At 32.4% G+C, this 18417-nt stretch overlaps 3 protein-coding genes across 3 annotated transcripts in view; all 3 read left to right on the top strand.

Moving 5' to 3' along the window:
• Positions 1-12117, top strand: part of LOC124957424 — a 51847-nt gene extending 39730 nt beyond the window's left edge. The window contains exons 8-21 of the mRNA XM_047514479.1: positions 55-191; positions 273-422; positions 706-957; positions 1162-1440; positions 1977-2288; positions 4114-4523; positions 5011-5185; positions 5329-5485; positions 5550-5634; positions 5808-5983; positions 6078-6262; positions 6334-6841; positions 7301-10246; positions 11944-12117. Coding sequence (XP_047370435.1) covers positions 55-191; positions 273-422; positions 706-957; positions 1162-1440; positions 1977-2288; positions 4114-4523; positions 5011-5185; positions 5329-5485; positions 5550-5634; positions 5808-5983; positions 6078-6262; positions 6334-6440 — 2425 coding nt within the window. The 3' untranslated portion in view covers positions 6441-6841; positions 7301-10246; positions 11944-12117. The remainder of the gene's footprint in view (positions 1-54; positions 192-272; positions 423-705; positions 958-1161; positions 1441-1976; positions 2289-4113; positions 4524-5010; positions 5186-5328; positions 5486-5549; positions 5635-5807; positions 5984-6077; positions 6263-6333; positions 6842-7300; positions 10247-11943) is intronic.
• LOC124957421 (potassium channel subfamily K member 18-like) lies at positions 12115-14492 on the top strand. The gene is made up of 5 exons (XM_047514464.1): positions 12115-12372; positions 12476-12824; positions 12910-13301; positions 13379-13826; positions 14380-14492. The coding sequence occupies exons 1-5, from the start codon at positions 12115-12117 to the stop codon at positions 14490-14492; spliced, it is 1560 nt and encodes a 519-aa protein (XP_047370420.1).
• LOC124954479 lies at positions 13913-16519 on the top strand. Its single transcript, XM_047507494.1, has one exon. It carries the CDS (start codon positions 14553-14555, stop codon positions 15027-15029), a length of 477 nt encoding a protein of 158 aa, XP_047363450.1. The 5' UTR covers positions 13913-14552; the 3' UTR covers positions 15030-16519.
• The last annotated feature ends 1898 nt before the right edge of the window (positions 16520-18417 follow it).

Genomic DNA, 18417 nt, shown 5'->3' with positions numbered 1-18417 from the left:
ATATATATATATATATTTGTTCTTTCTCTCTCTAAAAAATCTCTATAAAATCAGGGATAATTCTCGACGTTCGAATGGAATGGACCAAAGGAGAATCTATTCTTATCAGTTATCTTCTCCTACGGCATTAAGGCCAACGACCCCCTTCAGAAATACGGATATACCTTTATCCTCTCTAAAATTAACAAAAGGTAGGATTTATGTATTAAGAAGAGAAGAAGAAAACCATTGATTGAATATTTCTCACTAAATCCTATTATTTCCCGAAACAGGTAATCCTAGATTAGGTACTCAATCTCTCGATCGAAGATTAACAAGTGGAACTATAGAAACTGATCATTCGCCTGTTCTATGTAATAAATATGCTTTGGATGATGTCGAGGATGATTTGTTTTTATGGCAATCTACGTCACGAAATAAACGTAAAGATTTTCATTGAATTTAATACTTTATATTTATCATCGATATTATTATCGATATTTTTACATTCATTATTGATATATTCTCACGCACACACACACGCGCTCGCGCGCACACACACACACACGTATGCATATATGTGACATATATATATATATATATATATACTAGCGCTAACAAGTGTGTGCACGCACATACATACAAGTGACGCGCATATAGACACACATGCATATATGCGTACATACGTATACATATATGTCTATATATATATATATATATCGACAGCCGAATATGTTAGCAAATTTGGTAATCGTGCACAAGTAGAAGATAAATTAGAGGACATCGAAAGACAGCCTACATCGATAACTAGATCATTACCAAGAAGATTTCATTCGGTGGAAAGTGCCATTCTACCTCCACAGAGATCAACATTATCAACTCCGTATCAATTATCATCAGGCCATTTATCAGGAATCGAACAAAACAGAAGATATTATTCAGAAAGGATTAGACGTTCACCAAGTAATTATTCCAATGGTAAAAAAGTTGATAAAATTATATTGTATGTTATAATGAATGAAAGAGAGAAAGAAAGAGAGAGAGAGAGAGAGAGAAACCTACATAAAATTAAAAAAAAGATCCTAAGTACTTTTTTTTTTCATCAATGATCGTAAATCGTTGCTTCTCTTTTTTCTATTTTTTTCTCCTTTTTTTATTTTTTATTTCTTTTTCTTTTTCCAGCACGTTTCCACAGACGAGAAGCATCGTTACCGAGAATTTTGTCGCCAATGGGATTTGCGATGCACCGACGTGCTTGTACCGATGATATAGACGTTGATTATGAGTTTTACACCACAACTGACGAACAAGAAAGACAACCGATAAAGCCAGTACCCATTTGGCTTTGCATTTTTCTCGTTGTTAGTTATATATTGGGCGGTGCTTGTTTATTTAGCAAATGGGAAAAGTGGACTTTTCTCGATAGCGCTTATTTCTGCTTTATCACTCTCACTACTATAGGTCTATAATTGAGATAATCTTCTTTAATAGATTTAATTTTATCGTTCGCAGATAATAGCGATTAACTTAATTTTTAGAATTATTTTTTTTCTTTTCTTTTCTTTTCTTTTTTTCTTTTTCTTTTCTCATCCCCAAACCATCATGATATCGATGTTTAACTTTTTATACTTAAAATACATTTTCTTAATAATCAGGCTTAAAAAGTTGCTAAACGAATAAATAATCTACAATATATATATATATATATATATATATATATATATATATATATATATATATATATATATATATATATATACATATATAAACTTTATCAATTTTCTTTTTTATCATCATTTTCTTATTGAGTTAATCGATTTTTGTCAATTGCGAGCGGTTCAATATAAAAAAAAAAAAAAAAAAAAAAAAAAGAAAAAAGAAAAGATAAAATCAAACGCGACATACCAATATTTCTTTTTTCTTTTTTTTAAATATACATTTCGTCAATAAAAATAGAGTGTGCATACCATCGATTGAACTAATTATTTTAATTTTAGGATTCGGTGACTTCGTGCCGAATAAATTGGACGCTCACAAAGGAATAGCCCTGTGCTCGTTGTATCTCTTATTTGGAATTGCTTTATTGGCGATGAGTTTCAATTTGGTCCAAGAGGAAGTGATCAATAACGTTAAAAGCATTGCGAAAAGTTTGGGTATATTAAAAGATAGCGACGACGAGTACGACGAGGATGACGATGACGATGAGGATGATTACAGGTACGATGCGGAATACGAGGATGATGTCGATGAGAATGATTTTGAACAACGATGTGATAACAGCCAAAGAAAATCTTCTTATCTCGATGAACGTCGATACTAATTTTTTTATCTTTCTCTCTCTCTTTCTCTCTCTCTCCCCTCATTCCCTCTTCCTACCCCCTCTCTCTCCCTCTCTCTACTTCTATCTCTATCGTTCGTTCTATTGTCTTCTTTTTCTTATGGAACAAAAGTTGCATAATAATAATAATAAAATAAAAAAGAAAATAAGAGAATAAATAAATAAATGAGTAAAATGAAAACATTATCTTTGAATGATACAAATATCGATAATCCAATTTTCCCTATTCTTTATTATATTTGAATTAAAAGCTAACGGGTGTGCGCTAAGTCAATACGTACTCTAGCGACGACTAGAGGCCGCTGAATCCAAGCTGGAAGTCGATTATTTTTAGCGCCATGCTATTTTCATTAGTACGTCGGGTGGCACCTCTCGAAAGTAGTGCACGCGAATATCGTGTCGAAACGTTTATTGTAATTGCTTTTATTTGACAATTATAAACGTTAACGTATCAACGGATATATAAATTTCAACAAGAAAAACGTAAGAGATCGTGACGGAAGTCATTTATATGATACCATATATCGATATTACATACGTGATTTTTTTCTTTTTTCTTTTTAACTGTACATCACGTTTTTATTATCATTATTATTATTATTACTATTATTATTATCATCATCATCATCATCATTATCATTATCATTATTATTATTATTATCATAATTATTATCATTATTATTATCATTATTAAATTATGATTTTCTGACAATGAGGACTGAAATGTTGAAACATTATGAACGTGATGCATATGCGATTAATTTGATTTATCGACGTATTTCATCTATTGAAAAAAGAATAAAAGAAAAAAAAATAATAATAATAAAAATAACAACAATAAAAATAACAATAATAATATTTGATAAATAAAAAGAAACGAAAAAATCTGACTTGTGTAATCGCATGATACGATTATAACGATTTAATTAGATCTATTGAAATTTATAAAAACGTTAGGACAAATCGTGAAACGATAACTTAGATTATTTCTTCTTCTTCTTCTTCTTCTTCTTCTTTTTTTTTCTTTTTTTCTTGTTTATTCATTCAAAAATTTTATCTCCTTTCATCTCTTTTTACATGTTCCATTAGCCAAATCTAAACAATTCTCACGATAATAGATCGTCAACGTCAAGCTACCAAGCAATGTGTTTCTCTGAGGATACACGCTTTTTCGATTCTCCGCAGATCATGACAACAACAAAGTCAATACCAAACGACCGCTGAGATATAATTCAGAAAAGCAGAAAAGGGAGAACGACGATACGGACGTTTTCTATTAAATCCGACATTGCAATTTGCCGGTCGTGCGGATCAGTGAACGTAAATGATAGCGTGGACTATTCGTATGGAATCCTTGATAAGGAAGATCTATATGAAACGGCTACGTATATATCAGGATAAATGATATTTTTCAAGGATAAGTATAATTAAAAAAAAAAAAAAAAAAGAATTAAAAAAGAAAAAAAAAGAAACTGAGCAAAGATGAAAGAGGTAATAGGTAATTTATCATATGGAAATGTCATCCTTTCCAATATTAATTTTACTATCAGCAAAAACAAACTCGTTTAAATCCGTTTAATTAGTCTCCTTTGCTACAATTTCCAAACCACATAAAAATCAAATTCAAGATGAATGATCGATGAAATCGAATCCAACTAAGACAAACGAAAAAAAAAAGGAAAAGAAAAAAGGAAAGACAAAATTAAATCATCGACAAAGTTATAATTGATAACTATTACAATATATATTTCAATCACACATAAGAATCAAGTTCGAAGATATCAGAGTTAGTTAAGATAAGAAAAAAAAAAGAAAAAAAAAAGAAAAAAGCAGAGAAAGAAAGAAAGAAAGAGAAAAAAAATTAAATCATCGAGATCACAATTTCGATAAAATGGAAACGAACAAATCGTTGCATAGACCATCAACAACGAATGGACAGTGGCAACGTGGAAGTTATCGTTATCAATGTGAAAGAAGGAAACGGCGACGACGGAAGCCTTGGAGCGAGAAGATATGTGACTGGACCAGGACACTGATAGCCTTCCTCTTCAGTAACGTTGGCATAGTATGCCTCGTCGTAGGTTATACTATAGTCGGTGCTTTCCTGTTCACTTATATCGAGGCCAAAGACAGCTTGGACATATCCGGTGACGTCGTCAAGCAAAGAAACATCACGGCTGCTAAGCTTTGGGACTTGACCTCAAAGGTTACACCAAAACCCTTATATCTCTGGGTGTACCATAATAAGATAAACAAATTTAACAATTTATTTTGACCGAACTATATGGAATACAACAATGAGATTAGTTGTATAACAGTCGATAACACTTCAAGTTTTTATGAATGTTTAAAAGCGTAAATTGGCCCCGGTGACAATACATTATTTACTCATCCAGATCTTCAGATAATACACACTCCTCAACTTCTGCATCTGCGGCTTTGAAACAGACAAAATTTATATGCCACGAATCTGTGTATGTCGCAAAATTTGCAACAGTTAAATGAAAGAATAAAATATGCCGATTATTATCATAACAAAAATAACAATGACACCTTATTCCATATAATTTAATCAAAATAAATCTTCAAAGTTTACTCTATTATGATACATCTTACACAATGTATATGACAGAAGAATGAAGACATAGAGTTGTGAAGTACAGTGAATCTAATCTCATTTATTTTACATACAGGAGAACATATTCTCTGAGAGATTATGGAAAAAAGAAGTTAGAAATATATTAGAGAGGTATCAACAAAAAATGGTTAAAAATATAAGAGACGGTTATGAGGTTGTTACTGAAGAACATAAAAAGTGGACTTTTGCGGGCGCATTTCTTTACTCTCTTACTGTCATTACAACGATCGGTAAGAAAAATCATTTTTTTTTTATTCTTTTTCCTTCTTATTTATCAATTCATACTCGTTATTATAATTAAACAAATTGTAGATGTAAAAATAATATGAGGCATTGAAGGATTTTCATTTGTCTTTTTCTCGTTTTATTCAAGGCTATGGGAATATTTGTCCTAAAACAAAATGGGGTAAATTGTGTACTATAATATATGCCATAATCGGTATGCCATTGTTTCTACTTTATTTAAGCCAGATAGGAGATATTTTTGCTAGAAGTTTCAAGTGGATTTACGCACGATGTTGCCTTTGCAAGTAAGATATATAAAAAATAAAGATTTCTTTCTCAATCACTTTTAATCTCCTCGATACATTTTAGATGTCATAAGAAATCACATGATCCGATTAATTTGGAAGTATTAAAATTACGTACAGAAATGAAAGTACAAAGAGATCAATGGCAGGTCGGTACATTATAAAAATATATAAAAATATTATATGTTATATAATATTTAATTAATATGTAGAATATATTAAAATATTATATATTATATAATATTTAATTAATATGTAAAGTATATTAAAATATTATATTAAAGATCGAATTAATCAATCGATTCGATTGTTAATGAAACAGCACGTAGGAGAAACAGAGATATCTAATGTTTATCAAGATGTCAACGTAACAAAAATGAATAATATTAATAGAAAAGAAAGTATGAACAATAAGATCAATGATGGTAACGATAGCTATGTTTACGACCCACAACAAGTAACAGTACCATTAACACTTTGTCTTGGTATTATGGTGGGGTAAGTCATGATATTACATAAGACCCAAAAAATAATGTATATATATATATATATATATATATATATCAAATAAAATATATTTTTATGTCGTTAGATACGTTATAGCAGGTGCTTTACTATTTTCAAAATGGGAAGATTGGAACATGTTAGATGGGTCTTATTTTTGTTTCGTTTCATTGTCAACAATTGGATTTGGCGATATAGTACCGGGTGATAGAATTTATTCGGGACAAGGACTCGAATTATCCTTCATATTTTGTTTCATGTATCTCATGCTTGGTGAGCGTCAAATTATAATTCAATATTATTCAAAGGAACTGACATATCTTTACTTCATTATGATACATTAGGTATGGCACTCATCGCTATGTGTTTCAATCTGATGCAAGAGGAAGTAATTGCTAAAGTTCATACTCTGGCACGTATGATCAAATACATCTTCAGATGCGATAGGTGATGATATTAAGATGATTAAAAACGTTCGATAACTATATTCGAGTTCAATCGATTTGAAGGAAAAACTAAAGGGATTCAAAAGAAATGAAAAGAAAAGGAGAAAAAATTACTCCAGGAACAACCTGTTAGTCTTATATCGTTCTCATTCGCTTGGACTGATCTTATTATTTCCAAGGAATTATATAAAAAAAAAAAAAAAAAAAAAAAAAAAAACGCATCTTAAAATCCAAGAGATTGAAGTTTCGTATTACAATTTATAATATTTGAAGACATTCCTACGTCAATCGTACAAAAGAAAAAAAAAAGAAAAAGAGAACACGAGCAAGATTACGTGTACAGGAAGAACTTCGAAGCTTTTCTCGCTCAGTGAGAGAAGAGAGGAAATCATTCTTCTAATTTATGGTACGTACTCGATAGATACTATTTATGACTAGCTAATAGAATACTAATGCATCGTGCATGAAACGATAAGACGAGAATATTCTCTCTAACGTCACTTTTTACTTAATCTTTTACTTAAACACCCATTCGAAGTTACTTGCCAAGAACAACAGTAAAATAAAAAAAGAAAAGGAAGAAAAAAAAAAAGAAAAAAAAGTAAGAAAAAAAAGTAAGAAAAAAAAGAAGCAAATACAAAATAATCAACTTTTTAAACGCTTTACTTACTTTATACTATAATAACTTTGACGTCAGTCCGACGTCAAACGTGAAATCCAATGTTAAACCAACAATCGTTTCTTATTAATCAACACTTCCAATTCGCTATTTAACAATTAAAGTGAAAACTAATCATTGTCAACAACGAGAAATTTGAAATATGTAACTTCACCAAAGAACGAATTGTTTATCTCTCATTATTAGCTTTCCCTGGGGGATGACTGACAACAAGTGGTTGCCGTCGCTTACGGAGGAAATTAATAGACGATTGGGCAATCAATTTCTGTTTAACTTTCGAAAGGCAATGGTAAAATGTAATATTTGAGTGAAATACTAGAGGATTTCATCTTTGACAGGAAATTAATCTTGACAGAATCTAAATGGTCGAATAACTAAACGACGTTGATAGTAGAGAAAACGAAAACCCTTGGGAAAGAAGAAGAAAGAAGAGAAGAGAAAAACGATGTGGTAGTGACGATGATAGTAGTAATAGTAGTAGTAGTAGTTGTAGTACTAGTAATAATAATAGTAGTAGTAGTAGTAGTAGTAATAATAATAATAGTAGTAGTAGTAGTAATAATAATAGTAGTAGTAGTAGTAGTAGGAACGTTAACTCCATGTATATGTAAAAGTACTATGTCGAGGAAGAAAGGTTCTTTCAAGGAAAAGTTGTTATCGAAGAATACAGGGTGTATTAAAGTAAGAAAAGCGTAATATACTCGCGGAAAGTCGATTCTTTATTATCGTCCCGATGGGATAGCTAGGATGGAACACCTGGAGTTTAAGCGAAGGTTTGTAGGATCGTCGTTTGAACGATCGACACGAAGAAGATTTGGGCATCGACGTAGAGCCTGAGCTTTTCTCAGTGATCGTTCGTTGAAAAAGAAGAGAGGATGATTTAGGGATAGAAACAGGGTGGGTGGCAAGAGGTGAACGAGAGAGAACGAGAACGAAAGTGTGTGAGAGAGAGAGAGAGAGAGAGAGAGAGAGAGAAGGAAAGAGAGATAGAAAAAGAGAGAAAGAAAGAGAGAGAGAGAAAGAGAAAGAGAGAGAGAGAGAGAGAGAGAGAGAGAGAGGGGAAGAAAGAGGAAAATGGAGGTGCGCCGCTCCTTTATGCGGCTCTACTCACGGGCTGGCGCACATGCGCCTCAACAAAACGCGGATCTTGCGCCCTGCAGCGTCGATGGGGTGCGTCCGTGCCGGCGACGCTCTTCGTAGTCGAGCTCCGTTGATTCGTACGATCTCTCTCTCTCTCTCTCTCTACCTACCTATCTACCTATCTCTCTCTCTCTCTCTCACTCTTTCCCTCTCTCTCTCTTTTCTCTCTCTCTCTCTCTCTCTCTCTCTCTCTCTGTCTGTCCGTTTGTCTCTCTCTTACACATATTCTCTCACTCACTCTCTTATTCTCTCCCGATCACATCTCGAACCGTGTCACGTATCTGCTTTTACTCGTCTTGTCTCTGTGATGCTTTACCATCGAGAGGAGATCCTACGACGATCTCTCCGAAGATTCTTTCTGTACGCGTGATCATCGTTACAGAGTTGTACGAATATTAACGTATCCAGTGGTTCACGTTATATCTGAACGTTATTCGATAGCCACGTCGAAATTCTTTTCGACGAGCTAGACGAATTAAACCGGAGAAAGAAAAATTCGATTGCGGACCACCTGAAGCGAGTTCAGTGTTGTTGCCTAGGTAATCGTGAAAGACTCGAGGAAGAAGTGTTCGATATTCCTCGTCGACTTGACTCGACTAAGACTTTTGACTCGACTAAGACTTGACTTGACTTGAGTTGAGTTGAGTTGAGTTGAGTTAAATTGAATTGAGTTGAGTTGCATTGAGTTGAATTGAATTGAGTTGAGTTGAATTGAATTGAATTGAGTTTACTTATTTCTTCTTTTATGGAACTCACAACATCTTTTCCAACAAACACGAAAATAAATAAAAAAGATCATAATTGTTTGACGGGCTATCAAGTATTTCTAAAAGGAATTACCATAGTCAAATTTCAATATACGTCAAATATACGTTGGGCCTAATCGTTCGTTTCGCCAATTAACAACGAATACGGTTTCTGGTGTTCTAAACGTGTTCGATACATCGTGCAATGTTACCTCACCTTTTGCCGTTTGGCTTGTCGTGCGTCGTATTAGATTCCGGAACGTTAAATAAATCTTTCTACGTAGGAAATAAGACGCCACGTCTTAAAACGGTGACTTCCGTAAATTCACGAGAGAAAAATTCATTTTTGGTATCGAAGATTCGATAATGAGAATTAACAACGAAGACATTGCGCCAACGCGATCGTTTGAATATTATTAAACGGCAACTTTAACGGATTTAATGTGTAATTTTGGATGTGTGCTACGAAGGAATTCCTTTAAGTTAAGTTTTGATGTTTCGACTATTGTCGACATAATCGGAAGAAAATGAACAACATCCGAAGATAGGCCTTGAGTTTGCTATCTAACAGAAAAACAAAATAAATTGCCTATATATACATATAATTAATTTATCTATTATCAATTAAAAAATCAGTATTATTATTATCATTATCATTATTATTATAAAATGGAGAAAATTGAGTAACATATATACGTAGATATAGAAATGCACGAAATATACGTCGTCGAATGACATTTTCAATAAAATTACATATACTACCTCGTGTATACCTAACCAAGAGATTTTTCATCACGCGTGTGATATATTACAATAGTGATATATTACAACATAGACAAAAGAAATGTTTAATTAACGAACATCTAAGAACCTATATATCTCATTAATTTTTTTATCTATCTTTCTCTCTTTCTCTCTTTTCTACTCTTTGCAATCAAATTTTCAAGCAAAATGCAAAGAAATTATTCGTAAATTAATACGTCGAGAAGAAAGTGGAACGGAGTGTGGTTATTATTTTCAAATGCATCGCCCAGAAAACGTCGATAGAGACGAAATAGCCGTCGAGAAGCCAAGGATGTCACGTGAATCCCTCCACAGAAGATAGGACACGTTTCATAAAGTTTCATGCTCGCTACGAGCAAGAGGAAAAAGTTTCTTCCACTTCGGTGAGCCGATATGCTCGACGACACGGCCGTAGGAAGTCGAAAACCGATACGATAGAGAAGGGAAAGCGATCTCTGATAAGGTGCGAAGGAAGTTACCAAGCTTTACGTTATATATGTATATGTGTGTATATACATATATATATATATATATATATATATATATATATACATATATACATCTACATGCATATATATATATATATACTTCTCTAGCAATTTTATCCTAGAATACACGTTCATAAGAATTGAAAATCCTAACTCCAATATTGTAATCTACATAAACGATTTTTCTTTTTTTTTAATCTTACAAACATAATTTTCATTTTTCATTGTTTCAAAATTCTTTAATTGTATGATCAAATAGAAGTCCTTCATGAGTATACGATTAGTTTCTTTTTCAAATAATTTCTTATTATTCAAACATCACTTACATCTTTGATATTCACCCAGACACGTCTTGCATTTGCCACTTGCCACTGCTTTGACTTCTGACACCACCTTCAACGCACACGTTTCCACTCGGTCTATAATCTTCGATCGATATTTAACGTCTGCCTCGTACCTTAACCCCTTCCGATAAATATAGTTTTTTAGATATTTATTTGTATCTCGTAAAAAGGGAGATTAATAATTTTAAAATTTCAAATATTCAGTGTTAATTAGGTATATATATATATATAATATCTGATATTAATTTAATTCAATTAATCAATTAATTTAATTTTTTATGGATATTCGAAAGAATATCTAAATTATTCCAAAATAAAACAAATAAAAATGTAAATAACTCGTAGTAGACGCGGATAAAATCGCTTTGACGTATCAAACATAGTGTGACGTTTTCAGTATTTCCCTTTCAGTATTTCTCTCTTTTTTTCCTCACCCGTTTTTTTCACGTTCCATCTTTCCCTTGAACTATTTTCTTTTCACGGAACTTGAAACTCAACGACTCATGTATAGAACGAATCTATTACCACGGTTGCACTTGCACACTCATATACGAATTATATCGTGACGGTCTCGTTTGTATCTGTGCTAATTACATTAAACAAGAAACGGGTCGACTTCATCCGCGTGATTTTTCTTTAAAAAACAAAAAAAAAGAAAAGAAAAAGGAAAAAGAAAAAAGAAAAAATGCGGAAGAATAAAAAAAGATAAAGACCGATATAACTTCTCAATAAGGACGAACGATGATTTATCTTTCCGAATGAGTAATTTTGAATTTTTCTATAATTTACCAATCGTAAACTTTAACGAGATAATTCGAAAAATATGCAAGTATAATTTACGAAATCATATGAATTTTTCTCATCATAAATAACCAGGTACGTGTTGATTCTTACAGCATTAAAGTTGATATAGTATTGATATCAGAATATTTATCGATATAAATAGGACAGAGATTCTCCAATTCCAATCTTATTTTTCTTCATTTGTTAAATAGATTTCATTAAAATCGCAGCAAAATTTCTGTTTCCGTGGTTTATTCCAATCTGAGAGAAACGAGTATATGTCAAGTGTTCGATAAAATTTTCAATTATGCATAACCAATCCATAGCCTAGATATATATATATATATATATATATATATATATATATATATCACGATCGTGTTAATTTCTGGTGTAAGATGGATACATTCGCGTATATATGTATATATAAACCTATGTCCAATCCTGAATTAGCGTCGAAACTAAAGGGTCATTAATCATTTTCGAAACTTGATTGGTTTGAAATAAGCCGTGAGCAGGAATCAAACAATCCCTCACTATGACAGGTCGGGCATCTCACCAGATGGATGAAAACGGCGACACCAAAGGAACGGTAGAACAACGATAGGACGTTACCGCTTGCGGCTGCAGCTGCGGCGTCGATCGCTGCATCTGCAGCTGCGGCGGCAGTGGTGGTGGTGGTGGTGGTGGTGGTGGTGGTGCAATTAGGCGGCATAATGATGCAAAACACCGGCGACTATTACCAAAGGGCACCGAGATGTTGTCCCGGACGAAATGGGGGGAACACCGATTCCCTAAGAATCAGCAGTTCGGTACGAGGTGCTGAATTGCTTTGTTGTTGCTGTAGCTGCAGCACATCCACTTCAACGAACACACCAGGATTATTAGCCAGTCTTGGTGTCTGCGTTCTTGTTCTTGGTTACACCCTGCTTGGTGCTTTCGCTTTTATGGCGTTAGAGGGTGGCCTTAAATCGGTAAGAAAAAAAAAACAAAAGATCAATAAGTATTTTGATCTAAGAGATAAAAAAAATAAGGACCTTTTAATAATATTCAATAATATCGTTGTGTTCTCTGTAGGAGTCTTTGATAGACGCATCATCGAAAGTTGCAAAGAGCGAGGAAGGATCTTACAGTCTTTCAACATTGGAAGACGAAAATATTGCTACTGAGTTAAGGGAAAGGACAGTCGAAAGACTTTGGAGTATAACCGAAGATTTGAATATTCTTTACAAGGAAAATTGGACGCGACTGGCGACGAAAGAAATTCTTGAGTTTCAAGAAAATCTTTCGCGTGATTTAAAGCGTACGTCAACACCTTACGAATCGGTACCACCAACTCATCAAGCGCGAGATACCGAAGTAGATAAACGACGATGGACGTTCAGTGGCAGTTTGCTTTATTCCCTAACACTCATTACTACCATAGGTATAATGTTTTTCATAAAAATAGTATAAAGTATCATTATGAGAAAGAAACAGTCTGATATATAATTAACTATTTTGGTTTCTAGGATACGGTAATGTAACTCCACGTACAGTCTGGGGTCGTCTAATTACCATAATCTACGCTCTAGCTGGTATACCTCTTATGTTGGTTTATCTAAGTACAGTAGGTGACGTTCTTGCTAGGAGTTTCCGACGTTTGTACGGTCGCATGTGCATTCCACGAAATTGCATTAAAAAACAACAACCACCACCGCCTCCGCCGCCGGTCGGTGGTATCACAAGCAAGTCCTACCGTTATGATAATCATATAGAAACAAAGACGGGGAATTATTATTCAACTAGTCGCGATAGTTCCTGCGATGATCTTGGGACACGAGGTACGAACAGTGCCATTTTACTCGACTGTGGTAGCGAAGGCCTCTTACATGCTACTACTAGTTCAACGACCGCACTTCAGGTAAAATTTAGGTAGTACTTAATGGTGATCAGTGTTCTTTTCGAAATTCATATACATGGAAATATTTATATTATCAGGATACAATGGCAGGCAATGGTAAACGTCATTTGCAACCATGCTCGTTGTCGCCATCCTCGACTTCATCACCGGCGTATATGATGGAAACATATTCTGTGAGAATACCGATTAGTTTGTGCCTGGTAATAATGCTACTATATATATGCGGTGGTGCAGTGATGTTCAATCGCCTGGAGGGTTGGAGTCTTCTAGAAGGTGGATACTTCTGCTTCACGAGTCTCGGAACCATCGGATTCGGAGATTTGATGCCGACTGGACACAATGCACCATCAACTACATTGGAAGAACTCAGCCTGTGTGCCTGCTCGTTGTATATACTCGCTGGAATGGGCCTGATAGCCATGTGCTTCAACCTCGTCCAGGAGGAGGTGGTACGCGTGGTCAGGGTCTTCGGTAGAACCTGTGGCATGTCATCGGGTGTGGTGGTCGGCCCTATTGGTGGTACAGGTATCCCTGACGAAGGCAGATTCAATGGGGAACGAGTAGAGAGACCTTTTGAAATGAATTTTCGTCTATAACGTTCGGCTCCCATGAAAGAGCAAAACGTTTTTAATTAGCCAATACGAAATAGCATCGTTTCGTACCAATTGTAAACTAACGTGTTACTTTATATAAATGAAATGCCTAAATTCGTTGAAAAAATAAAATTTATGAAGCCCTTTAAACGAAATTGTTATTAAAATCATCGTATAAAATCTCGTGTAAAATCGATAACAAGATATCGGATATCCAATAATATGTTTACGATATCGGTAGAAAATATTTGTCGTATTTTGTATTTGTCAATAAATAATAAACTTATTTGAGGAGCCCTGTGATCACTAACAATCGATGAAAATATTTCAAATGTTTCGAAAATGGAAATATCTTCAGGATATCCTGTGCTGTCTACTGGGCTAGTAACAATCTGAATAAATACAACTGTTGTGTGTTACCCCACTATCATCTATTCAACATGTATATTGCTCAATTTATTTTCTACTGTCCTTGTTCGTAATAGGGGCCACACCTGGAATCAAAACCGAACTTGACGATGGAGGAGGTACCAGTGATTCAAGATTGTCAGAACAAGAAGAAGAAGCGATCGCCATGTCCACGGTGCCGTCATCCTGACAACACCAGGCCAGGATCCCTAGTGACGGGAAACTCCTGGCCCACTCGTCGAGTACTGCCATGAAATTGTCACCAGGTCATCATTCTTTGCCACGTAAAAAGACATCTACAGAAAAAAATATGTCAACATCTCAGATATTTCAACGTGGTCAACCAACAAGACGTAGCTGTTTATCGCCTCAATATCATCATCAACATCATCATCAACATCGCCAACAAGAAAGTTCTCTACATTTCGAATATTTTGTACCGAGAAGTGTTAGCGAGTTTAATTTAGCTGCTACTGTAGTTACCGATATCGCGGTAGCACCTTTACCTCCCACATCAGCTCTACGACCTTCTTCCGTAATAACACCACCAGCTTCTGGCCTTACAACCAATACATCGGTAACAAATCAAGGACGTCTATTGGATGCTTCCAATACTACAACAAGAAGTCGAGAAAAAATGGTTACATTTGAAGATGAAGGTGTTAATTGTGCCGGATCGGCAACTAATAGAAAAAATTTATCTAACATCGATAATACCTTCATGTGATGAATGACAAGAATGTGGAAAAAAAGAAGAAAGAAAGAAAAAAACATGAGATGATGAACATTTACTTTAAATGAGAGTACGAATTCTTTATATCTCTAAGCGTAAAAAGAAAAAATAAATAAATAAAAATAAGTGGTTTGATATATATTTGGTTAGAAAATATAAACAGAATTAGCTCGGAAGAAAAAAAAAAATAAATATGAAACAGGAATTAATGAAACGATTTTAATGAAAAAAAATGTTCTTTTATAATATATACCAACATCAGAAACTCATTGATTACAAGTATAGACTACAACAGACAAAACTTATGGAGTACTTTATTTAACAAATGCTCAGTTATCATACAATAATCATGTACTCAGGGTATTGATAATGTAAAAACTTTCGTACACTCTAATGACTGAATACACAGTTTTCTAATCTAACAAATGGAAATATGAAAGTAAGAAAATACTTTTGCCTCTTGCTAATTTCCTGATATCAATTATCTAATCACATAGTACAACAAGAAAAGGCTAATCAGGATATAAAAAATTACAACTACTAAGACTCTGGTTGATAAAAGGATGCCTTCTATAGAGTGATATGAATCGTTTTACTGTATTCATTCAAAACTGACATAATGATAAAATATATAAATCAGAAATATTATCTATGTCTATAATTTAATGCGCATGAAAATCAAGGTATTCAAATATAAAAATGATCGAAATCACGTCACCAAAAATTTATGAGCACAAATTAAGATTTGTTTTTCATTTACAATATTAATTTAAAATTGTTTTAATTATATTCGAAATCATGCACCAATAGATCTTCTATTAATATTCTTTCTCAATTTTGTTCATTTATAATTAACTAAATCTCTGATATAAAATATTGACTGAAGAATAAAGCATATGTTTATAGCATATCAAAATCTATGTTATTGTGTTTCTCAAATGATTACTTTCATATAATAAACAAAAAATATTTATGTAATAAAGAAACTATAAAAACATTAAAGAAATGATAAAACTATGCTTGCACAAATAATCCTGTATAATTAATTGTAAATACTAATACATATGCTGTATAACAACAACTTCAATATATACATGTACAGATTACAAAATTATTGAAGTACTACTTTTCAAATAGATTATTGTAAAATGGTGGCATTTCCCTTGTAGCTTTTTAATTCAATGTGCAATAATGCACCTGCTATTCGTATGAATATGATTATTAAATAAATATTTAACAACAATTTATTAAATGTGTCAGTCAACTCTGAAAGTTGCAACCAATTAACAAAATGCATTAATATGACATCTCTTATGATGTGAAATATCAAAAATAATTGGATATGTTTTTTCTTGCGTTAAATGTAAAGAAAAATATACGTTCCTCATTCAAAATATATTTTTTATAATCATTTCAAACTCCTTTACATGATCTCTTTGCAAATTAATCTCTTAACGTTTATATATATTACTATTAATATACTTTGTAAATTAATTCATGCATTGTTCAAAATTATAAAAAAATTTTTTGCTATATTATGAAATTATGAAAAATTTACCAATTATACCATTGAATATGTATAATGTAATTTCTATAACATCTTGATCTCAATAATCCAATTCTTCTTTTTAAAAATGATCCGTTTTATTATTTCTTTTATAAAATGAATTCGAACTGGTCTTTAAATTTGATCCTGTATGTTTTTTAAATATGAAATTATATAGCATCTCTAAAAATATAAAAAAAAAATATTAAATTTAAGAATTTGTTTCTCTCTAAAATAATGATTTACAAATAATATAAATATTCAGAAATATGTTATATATATATACTTTGTATATTAATGTAAATTGTTCGTAAAAGATTCTTAAAATTATAAAAAAATATTATTAAAAAAATCAATTATAAAAAAAATATATACATAATTCCAGTTAAAATGATATATGATAGACCTTTTAATGTATTTATTAAATTAGCCCGTCTGACAGAATCAAATTCTTTGTTATCCGATCTTTCTTGTAGAGTTTGAGAAAGTACACATCCAACATCAGTAATGTGATTGAATATAAATTGTAAGGTGCAAAATACGATGATTATGAGTATCGGTAAACATGTAGTAGTTTCAACATCGTCCAAAAATGCATTTACGGATTCCGGTAAGAAATCGTTACACATTCTTAATTTTTCGCATTAATAACTTGTATAGGTAATATTTTTTTTCTTTTTAATCAGACTACAATAAATACCGACAAAATTTAATTTTGTATAGTTATCTATCCAAAAATAAAACACATTGTACATACACACAACTTCACAAACTTCAATTTGAAAATGGATGATCGATGTGCATTGTAAATTTAATTGAGAATGATATAATTAGTTGAATTAATAACATTAAATAATATGTTGTCAAGAGCAGCAATTTAATAACATTGTGGTTGGTCAAATTGTTCTTATCAGATAGATTTTTAACAATTTACTTCACATTGAACATTTTCTACGTAATCTTATCGTTTTAAACTGACCAATCAGCTGATCGTGATTTATGACCGTTAAGTCTGTTTATTGCTCTTGATTTTATAATAGTTTACATCAGCAATAAATCTAAACATAATTCTTGACCGATTTTAACAAACAAGATCTCATTTTAAAGATGAAAGTTTAAACGATGGCTTTTTCGAATTTTTAAAAGTTTTATTTTCTTCGAAAAAGAATTATATCAAAAATGTTATCTTTTTAAAAATAATTTGCACGAGAAGTTCGATGAACCCATTTTTACCAGGTATAAACCTTCATCTTTAAAAATAAGACATCGTTCGTATAGTGGCGTCCCTTGAAATCGACCTTGACATATGCTTAAATATTATATTATACATTATATATATCCTACATTAAATATGAAGAGTGATTTATAATAACAAAAGAAGAAAGAATATATTTAACAGAACAAGGTATAATATAACCAATCAATACTCGTTAATATCTCACAAAGATCTTTGTCGCTGTCTGATTGGTGAATTCCATGCATCACGTTATGATTTTTCGCGCGAAATTTCAACAAATCGTGTTTTCAATAATTTACACACTTGACCACCCACGATAAACATCGCAACTGTCTCAATCAGTTTTTAAACATGTTATATTATTAATAGCTAATAGAGTTGACTATAATGCTATACATATCTTATATAAATAATTAGAATGAATGTTTAATTTTTTCCATTCACTCGATCATATCAAAAGATTCGAATCTAATATCCAATATAAATTACGGAATATGTCAAGTTATAGACATTTGAAAATGATGTTTACAGAAACATAAATTTATTCACATTTTTAATTCATGATACACGTGGGTTACGAAAAGGATAATAAAATATAT

This window comes from Vespa velutina, chromosome 1, assembly GCF_912470025.1.
Source record: "Vespa velutina chromosome 1, iVesVel2.1, whole genome shotgun sequence".
Classification (NCBI taxonomy): Eukaryota; Metazoa; Arthropoda; class Insecta; order Hymenoptera; family Vespidae; genus Vespa; species Vespa velutina.
This window is presented reverse-complemented; position numbering and strand designations above follow the sequence as displayed.

Excerpts from the sequence above, each read along its gene's own strand:
- LOC124957421 (XM_047514464.1), top strand. The coding sequence starts at position 12,115 with ATGATGCAAAACACCGGCGACTATTACCAAAGGGCACCGAGATGTTGT. Across the intron at positions 12,373-12,475 it reads TAGAGGGTGGCCTTAAATCG|GAGTCTTTGATAGACGCATC; the intron begins GTAAGAAAAAAA and ends TGTTCTCTGTAG. Across the intron at positions 13,302-13,378 it reads GTTCAACGACCGCACTTCAG|GATACAATGGCAGGCAATGG; the intron begins GTAAAATTTAGG and ends TTATATTATCAG.
- LOC124954479 (XM_047507494.1), top strand. The coding sequence starts at position 14,553 with ATGAAATTGTCACCAGGTCATCATTCTTTGCCACGTAAAAAGACATCT.